The following is a 14745-nucleotide window of genomic DNA, read 5'->3' as shown; positions in this document are numbered from 1 at the left end:
ATATTTTTAAGAATCTTATTGTGAAGGCATCATTGGCTGGGTGGAGATGGCTTTCTCTGTGCAGGGAAAAGTGTGTCTATGACTTCAGCCAAGAAGACTGTAGCCCATCTGGCTTGCTTGCACAGCTTTCAAAAACTACTTTGTGCTTCAAGCAAATTGTGCCAGGCACTGTGTGTGTGGTGTGTGTGTGTGTGGGCCTCTGTGCATTTAAACAAAAAGCAAATGGACCACAGCTTGAAGACGAGGAGGCAGTGTCAAGAGGTCAGATATCAACGAAAAGAAAAGAGCTCACTCTGAAACTCACCTACAGGTGGTACTTAACACCAAGAAAACTAGCGCTAATACACCCAGGAACCTCACCAAAATGCTGGAGAGGTGCACCTCCACAGGCACATACCTCCACATGTGGTGGGAATGCCCCCTAATCCAACTATTCTGGAGAACAGCCACACGAGAAATATGTAAAATAACTAAGCAAGTATTAGACATCACCCCAGAATTGGCCCTACTAAACATCTTCCAAGACAACAATGCCCATTTACACCACAAAGAACTCATAACCCACCTACTTTCAGCAGCCAGAAACATCATTACCAGACACTGGAGAGACCTGTCAGGAGTAAGCATGGACCAATGGTACCAAATAGTATGGGAAACAGCCCTACTAGAAAAATTAACCAATAAACTGAAACTGACATGGGGACAAACAGAAGAAGACGGCTTCACCCCGGTCTGGCTCCCCTTTATCACATACACAGCCCAACAAGACAATGACAATAATCCACCAACAGCATACAAATCAATATGGCTGACCTGATCCAAAACACCCACCCACCTCACCCACACACGAAAACAAAGATCACCACAGCCAATCACAAGCAAACAATCACACCCTAGGCCAACCCCAACCTCTCTCACCACCAAAGGAACACAAGTGAACAGCACAAGCAACGCTGACACCAAACCCTACATACATTAAGCATAATAGAAACATCGCCACCCGACCCCACCCTCACCCATCTCCCCACCCCTTTTTTTTCCTCCCCTAATGTCTCAACAAATGAAACAGATTTGTAAAAATGTTACATGGAAAAAATACAAGAGACATTACACGTACTTCTGTAAAACAAGAAAATCTTTAATAATAGTTTTAAAAAAGATCTGTAGATGGTTGATGCCCCCTTCTGGCAAAAATGGAAAGTAGGTGTATAGTGATCTTAGTAGCACATAAAAGCTTGGAGGCTTGGCTAAACCCCGCCTCTTGCTCAGGTACTTGGAGCAAAGCTGGGTTTGTTGCTGTGCTTTGTGTCAAATGGGTCTCAGCCCTTCATCCTCTGGGCTAAGGCTGTGGGAGTGTTCTACAAAAAGGGAGGAAGAGAAGCTGAGTCATTAGAAATGTTACTGTGTAGAAGATGCATTCTTCCTTTGTACACTGGAGTGAGACACCTAGCGTGTGCAACAGATCATACTTCTGTTAAGTTTCCAGCATGGAGAGATTCACCGTAGTAGTGCTCCCTCATCAGTACCCAATTTGCCATAAATCTATCCCAAAATATACATAAATATACATACACACCAATAGAACAATCCCAAGACAGCTGATCATAATATAAAGTTCAGCATATACTTGCCCTCAATCAGTCAACTCTGCTACTGTGGCCAATGCTGTCATTCAAAAGGTCAGGTAGAAAACAAATACTTTCCCCTGGTGCTGAAAGCTAGCTAATGCCACTTCTAGCCATTTGTTTTTCTTGCTGCATTACACTGTTGCCTCAAGCTTATACCTTTCAGGTTGACTCCCCTCAAATGTCTACTTTTTCACTTAACTTTTCCACTACAGTGGTACCTCGGGTTACATACGCTTCAGGTTACATAGGCTTTAGGTTACACACTCCGCTAACCCAGAAATAGTGCTTCAGGTTAAGAACTTTGCTTCAGGATAAGAACAGAAATCGTCCTCCGGCGGCGCAGCCGCCGCAGGAGGCCCCATTAGCTAAAGTGGTGCTTCAGGTTAAGAACAGTTTCAGCTTAAGTACGGACCTCCGGAATGAATTAAGTACTTAACCTGAGATACCACTGTACAGCCAAACTCCATCAACCTTTGAAAGAAAAGTGTTTACAATATTCCAGATTTGTGCACAAAAGAACAGTCAAAAATAAAACGTGTGCTGCTCCACTCCAGCCAAGGATTGTTTATGTGCAAGGCTGATACTTCCTTTCCTCAAGCTTTTTCTTTCCTGACTCCTATATGTATCTTTAATACGGCTGTTTTATGCAAGAGCTTCTGCAGAAAGAGCTAATTAAAAACTAAAATATTATGGACATGCCTTCAACAGCAACCAGTGGAAAAGGGCAGACTGCATTCTTTCCTCTGGGTTGATGGAAACAGAAGTAGGGGTACAGTGAGAGATGGTGCTTAGTGACATTTTACTACATGTGGAAAAGAAGTGCCAACAAAGTGCTTCAATACACCCACAGTCAGGTAACATACATTTTTTATATTTGATATTCCCTTACTGGATGATCTGTTGATTGGGAAAATCTAAATTTAATGGGGGGGGGGAGTGTGGTCTGCCACTTGGATGAAGAGGATGTCACACACACAAATTGGAAGTGGGGAGTGAGTTTAATTGTGCGACTTGCATCTGCTGGTTTTTAAAATTTATTGATGCTCAGAGATATACAATAATACATACCCATTACAAAGTTATCTCTTTTATAATATACTGGTATAAAACAGCTACCTAGTCTAAAAAAGAACAAAGGCAGAAAGGGGGAAAGACGGGGGGGGGACCTAAAGAAAGAGAAAGCTGGTATTACAATTAAATCCCATCAGCAGAATAGGAACCAACTGACAGTTTCCAAACTCTACCATGTGTACTTCATTGCTGTCGTTGGTATAAAGTTGTAGGCAGATAAAATGACTTCCTGCAATGGATACTACAATTCTATTATTCAATATAAATAGCGGGTCATCTAGTCCAATTCCCTGCAACGCAGGAAGTTCAGCTACAAATCTGCCTAAGAGTTACCTCATCCAGACCATTTTACCAGCTTCTCTGCAAGAATATCATGGGGGACTTTGTCAAAAGCCTTACTGAAATCAATATCCACAGCATTCCCGATTCATCAAGCTTGTAACTTCCCAAAAAAATAATTGAGATTTGTCTGGCATGACTCGCTTTTGAGAAACCCATCACAGCCTCCATTTCTAAGTGCTCCCAGACTGCTTAATTATCTGTTCTAGGATTCTGTTTCATTCCTTCTAGCCTTTTTCTATGTCTGATCTATCAGCTGCCAACTTTTGTTTCTCCCAATACTGGGATTGCTGCTTTCTCTCTAGCCCTGGAACACATGGATTTTTTTGTTTAAAATGATGCATTATTATTAAGTGTATAGTTCCTGAATGTGGGGGGAAGTCCTTACCTGTAGGCTTTTCCTGGTTGATGTCTATGCATAGTGTATGGATGTCAGAGATAAGCCCGGTTCTAGGTGGGACTTCCCTTCAACAGGGAGTAAACCATGCAACAGATGTGTGAAGGGGGCTATTGCATACAATATACCATAAAATCACATGCAAAGCACATCCTTTCCCTCAAATAATTCCGGGTGCTGTAGTTTGTTAAGGGTTGCTAAGAACTGTGAGCTGTGAGGGAGTAAACCACAGTACCAAGAATTCCTGAAATGTGCTTTAAAAGTACAGTGCATGGGTAGGCAAACTAAGGCCCGGGGGCTGCATCCGGCCCAATCGCCTTCTCAATCCAGCCCACGTATCAGCTTGTTTTTACATGAGTAGAATGTGTGCTTTTATTTAAAATGCATCTCTGGGTAATTTGTGGGGCATAGGAATTCGTTCACTCATTTATTTTTCAAAATATAGTCCAGCCCCGCCCCCCCCCCCAAGGTCTGAGAAACAGTGGGCCGGCCCCCTGCTGGAAAAGTTTGCTGGCCCTTGGGATGGTGTCCCGCAGCCATCCACACGTTATTTCTCTTCTCTTGAAGCACGAGCCACGGAACATTTCCCGGGGCACACAGAGACCGGCTGCGGGCTGCAAGACTGCAATCCTAAGGAAGGTCTTCAGGACCGGCCCACCTCAGGCGGCGGAATCCTGCCGGAGAAGCGGGGGGCGGGATCCGAGGAGATCTCCCCACAGCGGCCACTTCTGCCTCGTCCTGGGGCGGGGGATCTGCTGGGGGGATCTGACATTTCTAGGCCCCCTTTTTCTTCCAAGGGGCGCGCGGCGTCAGCTGGGAGCGGGCGCCCGACCAGGCCCTCCCTGCCGGGGCGGAGCCGCCTCTCTCTGCCCGCCCTCCGGGCCGCCTCGGCTCCGCGTCCTGCGGTGTCCGCGCACTCCCTTCTCGCGCCATGGCTGGCGGCGCGGCGGAGCGAGCTGGCGGGCTGCTGCTGCGCCGGGCGGGCGCTTGGCTTTCCCGCGGCAGCCGCTTCGCGACGGAGGCGCCCAGCGCCCAGCCCAGGCCTCCGTACGGGAGCCGGCAGCCCCAGGCCCGGCGGGGCGCCGACCAAGAGGCTTTGGCCGGCAGCGCGCCGCCTCCCGGGCCGGACCGGCCGAGCTTCCTGTGGGCGCGCTACGGAGAGCTGAAGCGGCTGGTGCAGGGTGAGCCGGGGGGCTTCGAGTGGGGAGGAGGCGCCCGGCCCCTCGGGGATGCTGCCGCCCCTTCTCTCCTCCCGCAGGACCCCCGGTTCTTTTCCCTTTCCATGTACTTTGTAGCAGTTCCCTTCCTGTGGTCCCTTTTTGCCGACCCGAGGGAACCCGGCTCCTGACCCATTTTTAGTCCCTCGTTTTTAAGCGAGGACTCGCGCCTCTCTCTTGCTGCTGATGTTGCGGAGACTCTGCTCCGGAGCCTTCCTGCATTCAGGCTGGGTGGTGGGATCCCCTCCCCTTTGTTTTGGAGACATGTCCGGGCAGGGAAAGCGGGAGAAGGGGCTGCTCTGTGTCTGGCTTTTCAGGCAGGGCTCTGGAGGGAGGGAGGAAGAGAGCAAGACCCACACGGCGGCTGCAACAACAGCAGGGAAAGGCTCACATTTCCTGTGGCGTGGATCTGTTAAGTCTTGAAGGTGCCACGGGACTCTTCTGCAGCAAGAACACCAAACACAGTGAATTTTAAAGAATTGGAGTTGTTTTATCACAGTAGTTTTAATTGATTTAAATTTGCATGTAAAAAATAGGTAAAACTTTGGAATAAATTGCTATCCTTTGTTTTTAGATTATGCATCCATGAATCTGGAAGAGCCATTCCTCCCTGTGTGGGAGAGAAGCCTCTTCTAAAATGATGCCTGCTTCCCTTGATTTTTGTAAATATTTGCATATTTTTAAAAAGTGTTCTTTAATACAGGTGGTGGAGGTACTTATAAGACTGACTGGAATGGATGATTCATCTGAACATGGTAGTACTAATCACCCCCAGTCCAAAGAATGAGATCCTGGTTTCTCAAAAATATGATGCATACATTTTGGGTTCTCCTTCTGAATTCCAGGTATCGGGGGCGTTCTCCCAGTCCTTGTCAGGGACCAGCCAAAAGTATGCATCTAGCAAGCTTGCTGGGGCAGGGGGGAACAGTGCAATTTTAGAGTGCCCCCCCCCCCTTATAAACCACTAAACATAGATTAGTTACTCCTTAACATGATTTAATCAATCTGTTCTAGTTGCAGCCAGGGATGGGCTATAGCTCAGTAGCAAAGCTGCTGTTGTCCCTTCTATTTTCTTCCCCTTTCTCCCTTTTTCTGTGGTCAGGATTTTTATCAATATTACAGAGATCGGGAGGAGGCATGGGCTGGCGAGTGGACTTAATTGTGCAATTTATGTTAAAACATGTGATAAACAATTAGAAGGTAATGTAATTTCATGGTATGACAATACCAGCATTACATTACCACCATTACTGTTCCCCAGCATCTTCAGATAGGGACAGGGAAAGACCCGAGCCTGAAGCCTTGGAGAGTTGTTGTAGAGAGCATAGATGCCTCAACTTAGCTTGAGACGACTTCCTATTCTCACCCGTTTTTATACATGTTCATCTGTGGGATTGAAGATTCTAACAAACCCTGTAGAGATGATGTTAGCTTCAAAGTAAACCAGAGTAAAATAGTGTGCTTTTGTATATTTAGTGTAACGTTAACGGTATTTAATCCAGTTTTGTAATAAGGATGGACATACTTATTTGGATGCACAAAGTGATCAAACTCCTGCTCTTAATTCCTGACTTTCTCCTAAATGCTAGAAAAATTGCCATGTCTCTCTCTCCTCTCTTCTTCCCCTCCCACTGCCATTCCTCTGCACCTCACAAAAATATGCATTACAAAGCTTAACAGTTTCTTCCTTCCTTCCTGGGCACTGCCAGTTTCTTGAACTGTGGCATCACTACCCACAAAGTTTATGTGACCACACCAGGCTGTCTGACCCAGCAGTTCCCTCTGTGCTTTGCCTGTTGACCACAAAGAATCTTACGCATTTCAGCATTTGCTGAATACAGTGATTTTTATTTCCAGCTCAACCAGTTTATGGAGGGGGATAACAGAAGGCAACGTGTATTCCGTGCTCCGAGATGAGCTGACTCATCACTTGGCATAAGGCAAATTCTTCATTAGTGTGCCTGCTTGCACTTGACAGGGTTAATCCAATGCAGGATGTTTGCTGTTGCACAAGTGCTACGTGTTTCGAGCAGCAAAGTGTATGCGCTGCCCAGGTATAGCCGTCTGTATTCTTAAAAGACTGAGAGCTGTGTGGGCAACTGGCTGCTTTATATTTTGACTGTGAACCAGTTCTGCCACTTGTTCAAGCTCCTCCCTGAAGGACTGAGGAACACAAGGAGCTGCCTTCTCCTGAATCTGACCCTTGGTCCCTCTGGCTCATGTGGACAGGCAGGGGCTATCCAGGATGTCACACAGGGCTCTCCCCAGCCCTGCCAGGACATGCTATTGGGGATCGAGCCTGGGACCTGCGTGCAAAGAAGACACTGTAGTTGAGAATGGCCAAGATTCATTCTGTTTCCAGTGGTGCCCATCCAGCTTCCAAGCCAGCCATGAATGTGAAGCCATAATAGCGCTTAGAGAAGAACTAATTCGGAGGAGCAAAGGGATGGCAAAGGCTATTATGGGGAGATTTAATCTTTGCTGTCTAGCAAATGGTGGTTCATGGAGAGAAGCTTCATTTAGGTGGTTAAAAGAGTGACTGCGGATTTGTGGTTGAAGAAGGGATGTTTTGCCTCCTGAGTTGGAGGCAGGAAGCCTCTGAATACCAGCTGCTGGCCATCAGAAGTGGGGGAGGAGAGTGCTGTTGGCCTCGGGTTCTACTTGTGGGCTTTCTGTGGGCATCTGGTGGACTGCTGTGAAAACAGGATGTTGAGCTAGATGGGCCACTGGGTGATGGACCCAGCAGCCTCTTCTTATTATAGAATGGCACTGAATGGCCTTCATATTGCTCATTTAAATAAGGGGGGATCCAAATGACTAGTTCTTAATTTCTAAGGGAAAAAAAATTAAGGCTTGGGGTGGGGTGAGGCTGAGGTCTATTTAGGAGTCTTCATGTCTGCTTTGTACCTTAATCCTATATATGTGGAATCTACCTGTGGTCACTCAATAGTAAGGAAAGGCATGCACACAATACATAGTTAGAGGCATGTTTTTTTTGTTGTAACTTCATGGATTTGAGGACTTAGCCCTATATGGAAAGCACATTCAGAGGCTAAGATGTGGCAGACATAAAGCCCTGAGGGTAACAAGGACTCCTGGCTATGCAAGATGCCTCCTGAAATGTTCAGTAGTAACAGATTGCTGGTGTGCAAGAACAGACTTAGAGGTGGGGAGACTCTCCAAGGAGGTCAGATAGACAGTCGATTGAAGTATTGCAATAAAATGAAATCCAAAAAAATAAAAGAAGTAATGCAAATTCAATTTTAAAAAACCAATTATCAATATTTAAAGTGATGGATGTACCATCTCCCTCCTGTCTTCAGCCACAAATCAACAGACACACCACAGACCACCTGCATCAAGCTCATGAACCACTGATGGTCCATGGACAGAAGTTGGGGAACCCTTGATTTAAAGCATTCTTATACCACCTTAACCTGGGAACTTTTTTTAAAGGTGCTGGGAACTGTAGCTTTGTGAGTTCAACACCCTGAACTAACTAAGTATGGTACACTGGAGGGGGGGCAGGGGGAGAGTGAGGCTGAAATGGAGATGGTCCAATTTTGTGATAATTTGGGCCCTAGTTCTTACATAAATGGCATACCATGACACAGGTAGTGGTTCACGTGATGGGTTGATCCTTCATACAAAAACACTCCATAGAAAGTTGGCATACTGGGGAGAAGGCTAAGCTGGAACCCTTCTCCCTGCCTTGCTACTTCTGTATTCAAGGATTTTCTTTTTTAAGGAGAAGCATCTAGTTATATGACTCCTAGCAGTCGTCTGAAGTTGTGCAGCTCAGATACAGATTTACCACACCATTGAGAACTAGGTTCTGGTCTCTCCCTAGTCTGTGATGGAAAAGAAGGTCCTGATTAGCTGGAACAGGACCTGTTTTTTCAGGATCTGACCCTTCCCTTAACAACTAAATTTCTATTTCTTAGCCTTCTGCCTTTCAGAGAAACCAGTAAGAAAATGGCCATGCACTCCTTTCAACCTTTCTATAGCCTGGTTAGCACATAATGCTAAATCATGTTTTACTTAGCTCAAGTGGTGTTTGTTTGAATGCCTGAACTCAGCCCAGCCGGGTAACCATGGCTTCTTTTCTGGTTACAAACCACAAAATGAAGCCATGGTTTGTTGTTGGCTTAAGAACCATGACCTGTTTTAACTGTGGTTTGACATTATTTCCAAACCCAACAGGCTTGCTTAACTATGATTTGCTTGTTTCCTGCAGCCACTCATGATGACACATAGGCAAGAGCTTCTGGAAACCAAACCAAGCTTTGGAGAAAGGAGCCACGGCTTATTTGTTCGTCTGCAAGATGATTTGTTGAATAAACCATGGCTTAGCATTATGTGCAAACGCAGCTTATCCCACTAACGTTGGTTCATGAGTGAGGGACACGTTTTGTCAATTACCCACTCTCTTAACAGTCTGCCTCCTGAGGTATTTTATTTTGTATAACAGACCCAGGGGGTCACCTCACCCCTTGTTTCTGGCTTGGAGTCATCTTTTCCTAGAAGAATTCTCCCCTTCTGGCTAGAATGAAACCCAGGTAGTATTTCACAGGTTCTACCTCCCCTGGCAGAGACTTAGCCTTCCAGTCTAAATACCTTCTCCAGACACTCAACCCAGTCTTCCTGTCTAAGCTGTGAGACTCCTTCCTCTTGCAGTAGATTGTCTCCTCAGTGTGGTTGTTCAACTCAAATCAGAACCAGTTCTCCCTCAGACAAATTCTATCCTAATCGCTTTCTCCCATCTCAAATCAAGCCCTATCTAAAAACACCCTCAGAAACTGCTCCTTGTATTCTCCCTCCCATCCATGCGATGAGTCAGGTCCCCTCCCCTCCATCCCTGGATCACAATTTTATTACCTTTTGGAACTAAATAAAACCATATATTTGGCTATTTTTGGTGAATATGTTTCAAAAAATGGGATTTCCTTGCCTTATTATGGCACTGGGAGTGCAGTATAGGTTGTCGAATGGAGAGAAATGTATAGAAATGGTGATGTGTGTGTCATTGCAGCACAGCACGCAGTCTCAGGAGGCCAACGTTTCTGATGTGTTGGGTACCCCTACTTTTGTCTGTAAGAGGCATCCATTTGGAAGTGTGTGGTAATTGCTTGTGCTTCCATCTTCCTCCAGATTTGCTTCCCCCAGGGGTCTGCAATCTTCTGAACCCTTCAACAATCTACTCCAACAATGAGATTTCCCTGAGTACTATCGGAGTTTATGGATTTGACTATGACTACACACTGGCGTTATACTCACCTGCCCTCCACTCTTGCATCTACAACACAGCTCGGGACATCCTCGTGGAGCAGTATAAGGTACCTCTAGAGCTTGCATGTTCTGTTGACTAGAACACGAGAAAAGTAATTGGCAAAATTGGAGAGTGCTTGGCTTGGACAAATGGTGGCGACTGAAGGTTTGAAAACCTTTGGCTGGGGGTGGGGAGCCTGTGGTCCACAGGCCAAAGTTGGCCCACCAAGGGTACCTGCTTGATCCATGAGCCCATTTCCCCCAAAACTTGCCCACCTGCCCCCACACCTGACATCATATATACACTTAAACCATGTTCACAATTGTGCATTGGCAAGGGAAATCAGGCTTTGGATATACCGCCCATCAGCTGAGCAGCACTGGCTTGGCTGCTGAAGTGCTCCCTGTGCGGAACTTCCTCACACACCGGATGTCTGCAGAAAGCAGGCTGTGGCTCCACCACCCATCAGCTGGCGGGCAGTAAAACTGGAGCTGCAGGCATTTTAAAGCACAATGCAGGACTCTTGTACTCTTGAAGTCAAAGGCACTTGCTATCATGGTGACACCAGGTGGTTGGCAGCCAAGGCCAGGATCTGACCAGTGGAGCTAGAAAGGTTCCCCAGCCCTGCCTTAGGCCAAGCGAGACATGAGAGGAGGAGGCAGTCGTGTTTGCATGCTTGTCCTGTTCTGTGTAAACTGTATGTGTTCGTTTTTTGCATCAAAAGGAGCATTCAGGTGGACGAAGCTGAACCCTCTGCTGTCTTTACCTCACCATGCTCTGTCACTGCAGGCACTTTTCTGGCAGCTCAGTTATCCAAAGTGGCCCAGGCTAGAAAAGACACTTGAAGCAGTGGGGAAAGGGGAGGGTTTAGCACTCCTCATTCAAGTGCTAAAAAGTTAACTTTTACCTCTTGTCTTATATGTGAACAGGGCAGACAGACCAAGAAGGCTGCTCCTTTCATGCCTCCTTTGCCTCTTAATGGGTAGAATGTGCCTTTGCCCTTCATGCTTGGGAACCTGTATGGGCCTCCCAGTGTTACTGGACTCTCAACTCCCATCATCCCCAGAAAGCAGCACGGCTAATGGATTGGGGCTGATGGCAGCTGTAGTCCATCAACATCTGTAGGGCCACAGAGGTTCCCTATCCCTGCTGTCTGTGCCTGCCTCTGGGATCCCAATTGTAGCTGATAAATATGGATAGCATGGTTCCAAGCAATTCCCTGCATTGACTTCAATGAGAAAAAGTATTATCTTTGAAATCCGCTTCCAAATGACACTTGAAATGCTCTAGACTTTTTAAACTAATTGACAACCTTGCAAATTGTATGTTTTGTTCTGTCCCATCAGTATCCAAAGGGCATCCTGAAGTATGAATATTGGCCGAACTTTGCCATCCGGGGCTTACACTACGACATTGCCAAGGTGAGACAGGTGGCTTGTCCTGTTGTTGTGGCTTCGGCAGGACAGCAGAGGCTGGAAGAGCAGAGCTGTGTGTGCATGTGTCAAATCTCACTTTAGCCTGAAGTCACCAGGTGTTCTTAGCCAAACTGCAATGGCCTAAAGCAGTAGTGTAATCAACTTGGAACATTTTAAAATAAATGCTAAGCATTATTACTTCTCACCTGTGCAAATAAGGGTCACTTTCAGCAGGAGGTTAATTGTAAGCCAAGGGAAGAGTTTGTTCTTTTTTCCCCGTTGTGGTCATCCATGTAGCACAAATGTGGGCAGGCAATGTGTTATACATGGGGCTGCCTCTGAAGACGGTTTGGAAGCTTCAACTGGTGCAGAATTTGGTGGCCAGGTTGCTCACCAGGGCAAGACGGTTTGAGCATATTACACCGATCCTGGCCCAACTGCACAGGCTGCCAATTAGTTTCTGGGCCCAATTCAAAGTGCTGGTTTAGACCTATAAAGACTTAAATGGCTAAGGACCACAATACCTCAAGGACCACCTCCCCCCATATGAAGCTACTCAGACCCTGCCATCATCATCTGAGGCCCCTCTTTGTGTGTGTCCTCCATGTGAGGACCAGAGTGTCCTTTTCTGTGATGGCTCCCCACTTGTGGGATGCTTTCCACAGAGACTCACCTGGTTACCTTCATTACATATCTTTAGGTGCCAGGCAAAAATGTTTCTCTAGTCCTTTGGTTTTGGCTGATCAGGGCAGTCCAACTTCTCCTACCAAGTGGGCTGCACGTTGCCTTGTCTCATGGGGGGTGGGATCACCAAGATTTGACTCACACACCCGGCCCTGCTTTGGGATGAAGGCACTTGGCTCTGGCAGGGTCCTAGAGCCCTCCTTCCCAAAGTTGGAAAAGCACTAACTAGGCTTTGGGAAGGAGGCAAGAGGAATCTAGGACCCTGTCAGTGCCCTCACACCTACTTCCCAAAGCCCAGCGCCTTGCTAATCCAGCTTTGGGAAGGCAGTGCAAGGGATGGGGCATCAAATGTTGCAAAGGGCCACCGTAAAAGGCTTTGGGGGCCACATGGAGCCCTTTGGCCATGTGTTAGACCACCCTGGGTGTCCTTTTAAATGTGCTTGTGGGAAGAGTGTTATTGGTTTGTTATTGCTCTTGTTTTTATAATGTATTTTGTGTTCATATTTTGTATTTTTATGTGTTGAACCGCTCTGTGATCTTCAGATGAAGGGTCTTATACAAATTCAATAAATAAGTAAATAAAGTATCATTTCATGAGCTAATTTGCAATATAGGTTTCCAGTGTGCTGACTCCACATTTCTCTTCTGTCTGCCATGCAGGGCTTGCTCATGAAGATAGATGCCTTTCATTACATTCAGCTGGGCACCGTTTACCGGTAAGTGTTTCTCACATTGGCCCCCAATGGCTGAAATGGAGCAGAATTTCATGGCTGAGATATTGGAATTGAGGCTGTTCCTAGACCTAATTTTTAATATTCTTCTGTGTGGTCATGCCTAAGATATAACCCCGACTCCCAGGAAATAGAATTTGCAAGTTGGGAAGCAGTCCCAAAGGCATGCGGTCCTTTTAAATCTCCCTTGAAAACTCTGGTTAAATTTGTGTTAGCCACAGCCGCTAGCTGTGGTTCACATGGAATATTAAACCATGGTTAAGTCAAACAAAGCAAGAAAGAGGGGAAGGAGCATCCATCCCTTGCTCTGGCTCAAAATTTGCAAACTAGTTTGTAAGGAGACCGCATCATGTCTGCGGCAGTCAAACTGGAATTCATAACTTCGTAGCCACATTACTCACATGCAGTACTTTGATTCAGCTGCTAAATGATGCTCTCCTGGCGACACTTCCAAGCTCCTAAACCTTTCCCCTTTTTGGCGTTCTCCAGGGGCTTGAAACCGGTTCCAGATGACGAGGTGCTGGCGTTGTATGACGGTACCCTTCATATCCCCCTCCACCAGGCTAGTGGTTTCTATGGAAAGGTTGGTTCCCTTGCTAGCCCTGGAGTTGGTCTGAAGGCCATCAGCCAGTGTCTCTCGTTGCTCAGTTTCTGTTTCTGACTGAGATGTGGCAAGAGGGGACCAGGTGCCAGCAGAGTGTAGCTCCTTTTATTTGCCTTCCTATGTATCTGTGCTATTCAGGGTCCACCAAGTTATAAAGGGAGCTTAGTTGGATGCATGGCCAACTGAGATGCTGGAGTAAGAATGAAGTGGTCTTCTTTGAAAAGGGGCATCCGTAATGAAGTTTTCGTCATGTTGGCAGAGCACCCCACACACGCCAAGACTGGCCTTGCCCTTGGAGCCAGTCCTAGATGTACATAACTAACCAGAAGTAATTTGTCAAAGAGGTGTGAGCCTCTCTAGCCGAAGGTGTAATGTTGCCCTTACTCAGAGGACTCAAGCGCCATCCAACTCCCCAAGAGTCAATGGCAGATAAAGCAGACTTGGCCCCTTTAAATAAGGTTGCCATACGTCTGGTATTCAGCCCTCGTAAACAGCCTCCGGGTGGAAATCGATGAAAGTCCAGGAAAATCCGGGTGTGTGGCAGCCCATGTCAGAAGTGTCGGTTTTGGTGAATTTCATTAAAAACAATGAACAGCTTAACAACTTTGCCCCCCACCCCTGCAAAAAAGAGCTCAACTTTTGTGTCCAGTTTTTCACTTCATGGGCGCAGAGCCAGCAACTGAGATACAGCTGCAGCTCCTGTTTAAGGCTCGGTCTGAAGATGACTGTTGCTGAAGGAACACCTGAGCTCTGCTCTTACAGCGCAGATAGCCTGAGCTCTGTGTGTGTGTTTTTGGCTCAACATGAGAGGAAATCGTTACTTTATTTTATTTATAAAATTTGTATGCCGCCCTTCATTCAAAGATCTAAGGACAATCCACAGCATAAAAATACAAGATAAAAACACAAAATGCATAATAAAAACAAGAACAAACCAAACCAATGACCTCCTCCCCGCACTCTCAGTGCGCCACTTTCACATCCTAAGGTACCACCATCCTGGTCCTGAACCTGATTGGAACATTCCATAGGTGCTATTTTATGTTTTTTAAACAAATGAAAGAACATGAAACTATGTATTTAACATAGTGTGTTGTTTGACACTCAGAATGCAGTGTGGGTAGGCAAGAACTTCCCGGTGAAATAGTCTCACGGCAGCCCCTTTCCCCTGCTCACGGAGGGTGCTCTGTACCTCCTAGCTGCCTTTATCTAATCTGGATGTCTCTTGCCTTCCCCATTTTTCTCCAGTCTGGATCTATGTACAGTGGTACCTCGGGATGCGAACAGGATCCGTTCTGGAGCCCCATTCACATCCTGAATAGAACGTAAGACGCATCTGGGCATGCTGCGTTTCGCCGCTTCCGCACATGCGCATGACGTCATTTTGACC

The 14745-nt window shown here is 46.5% G+C and overlaps 1 protein-coding gene and 2 long non-coding RNA genes across 4 annotated transcripts in view; 2 read left to right on the top strand and 1 right to left on the bottom strand.

Moving 5' to 3' along the window:
- Positions 1–1117: 1117 nt before the first annotated feature.
- Positions 1118–3487, bottom strand: LOC308577270. The gene is made up of 2 exons (XR_014003553.1): positions 3427–3487; positions 1118–1358 (listed from the first exon to the last, which is right to left on the bottom strand). It is a non-coding gene; the product is annotated as an uncharacterized lncRNA (long non-coding RNA).
- Positions 3488–4350: 863 nt separating this feature from the next.
- Positions 4351–14745, top strand: part of LOC308577265 (5'-nucleotidase domain-containing protein 2-like) — a 28911-nt gene continuing 18516 nt past the window's right edge. For both annotated transcript variants that reach the window (XR_014003550.1, XM_081177308.1), the window contains exons 1-5: positions 4351–4616; positions 9804–9988; positions 11268–11342; positions 12681–12736; positions 13241–13334. Coding sequence is in view for 1 of the 2 variants with exons in the window: in XM_081177308.1 (XP_081033434.1) it covers positions 4367–4616; positions 9804–9988; positions 11268–11342; positions 12681–12736; positions 13241–13334 (660 nt within the window). In the remaining variant the exon portion in view is untranslated. The remainder of the gene's footprint in view (positions 4617–9803; positions 9989–11267; positions 11343–12680; positions 12737–13240; positions 13335–14745) is intronic.
- On the top strand, positions 4681–9424 carry LOC308577266. The gene is made up of 2 exons (XR_014003551.1): positions 4681–5264; positions 5698–9424. It is a non-coding gene; the product is annotated as an uncharacterized lncRNA (long non-coding RNA).

Source organism: Podarcis bocagei (genome assembly GCF_964188305.1).
Source record: "Podarcis bocagei genome assembly, chromosome: 17".
Lineage (NCBI taxonomy): Eukaryota > Metazoa > Chordata > Lepidosauria > Squamata > Lacertidae > Podarcis > Podarcis bocagei.
The sequence above is the reverse complement of the archived record's forward strand: the minus strand, read 5'-3'. Positions and strand labels throughout refer to the sequence as shown.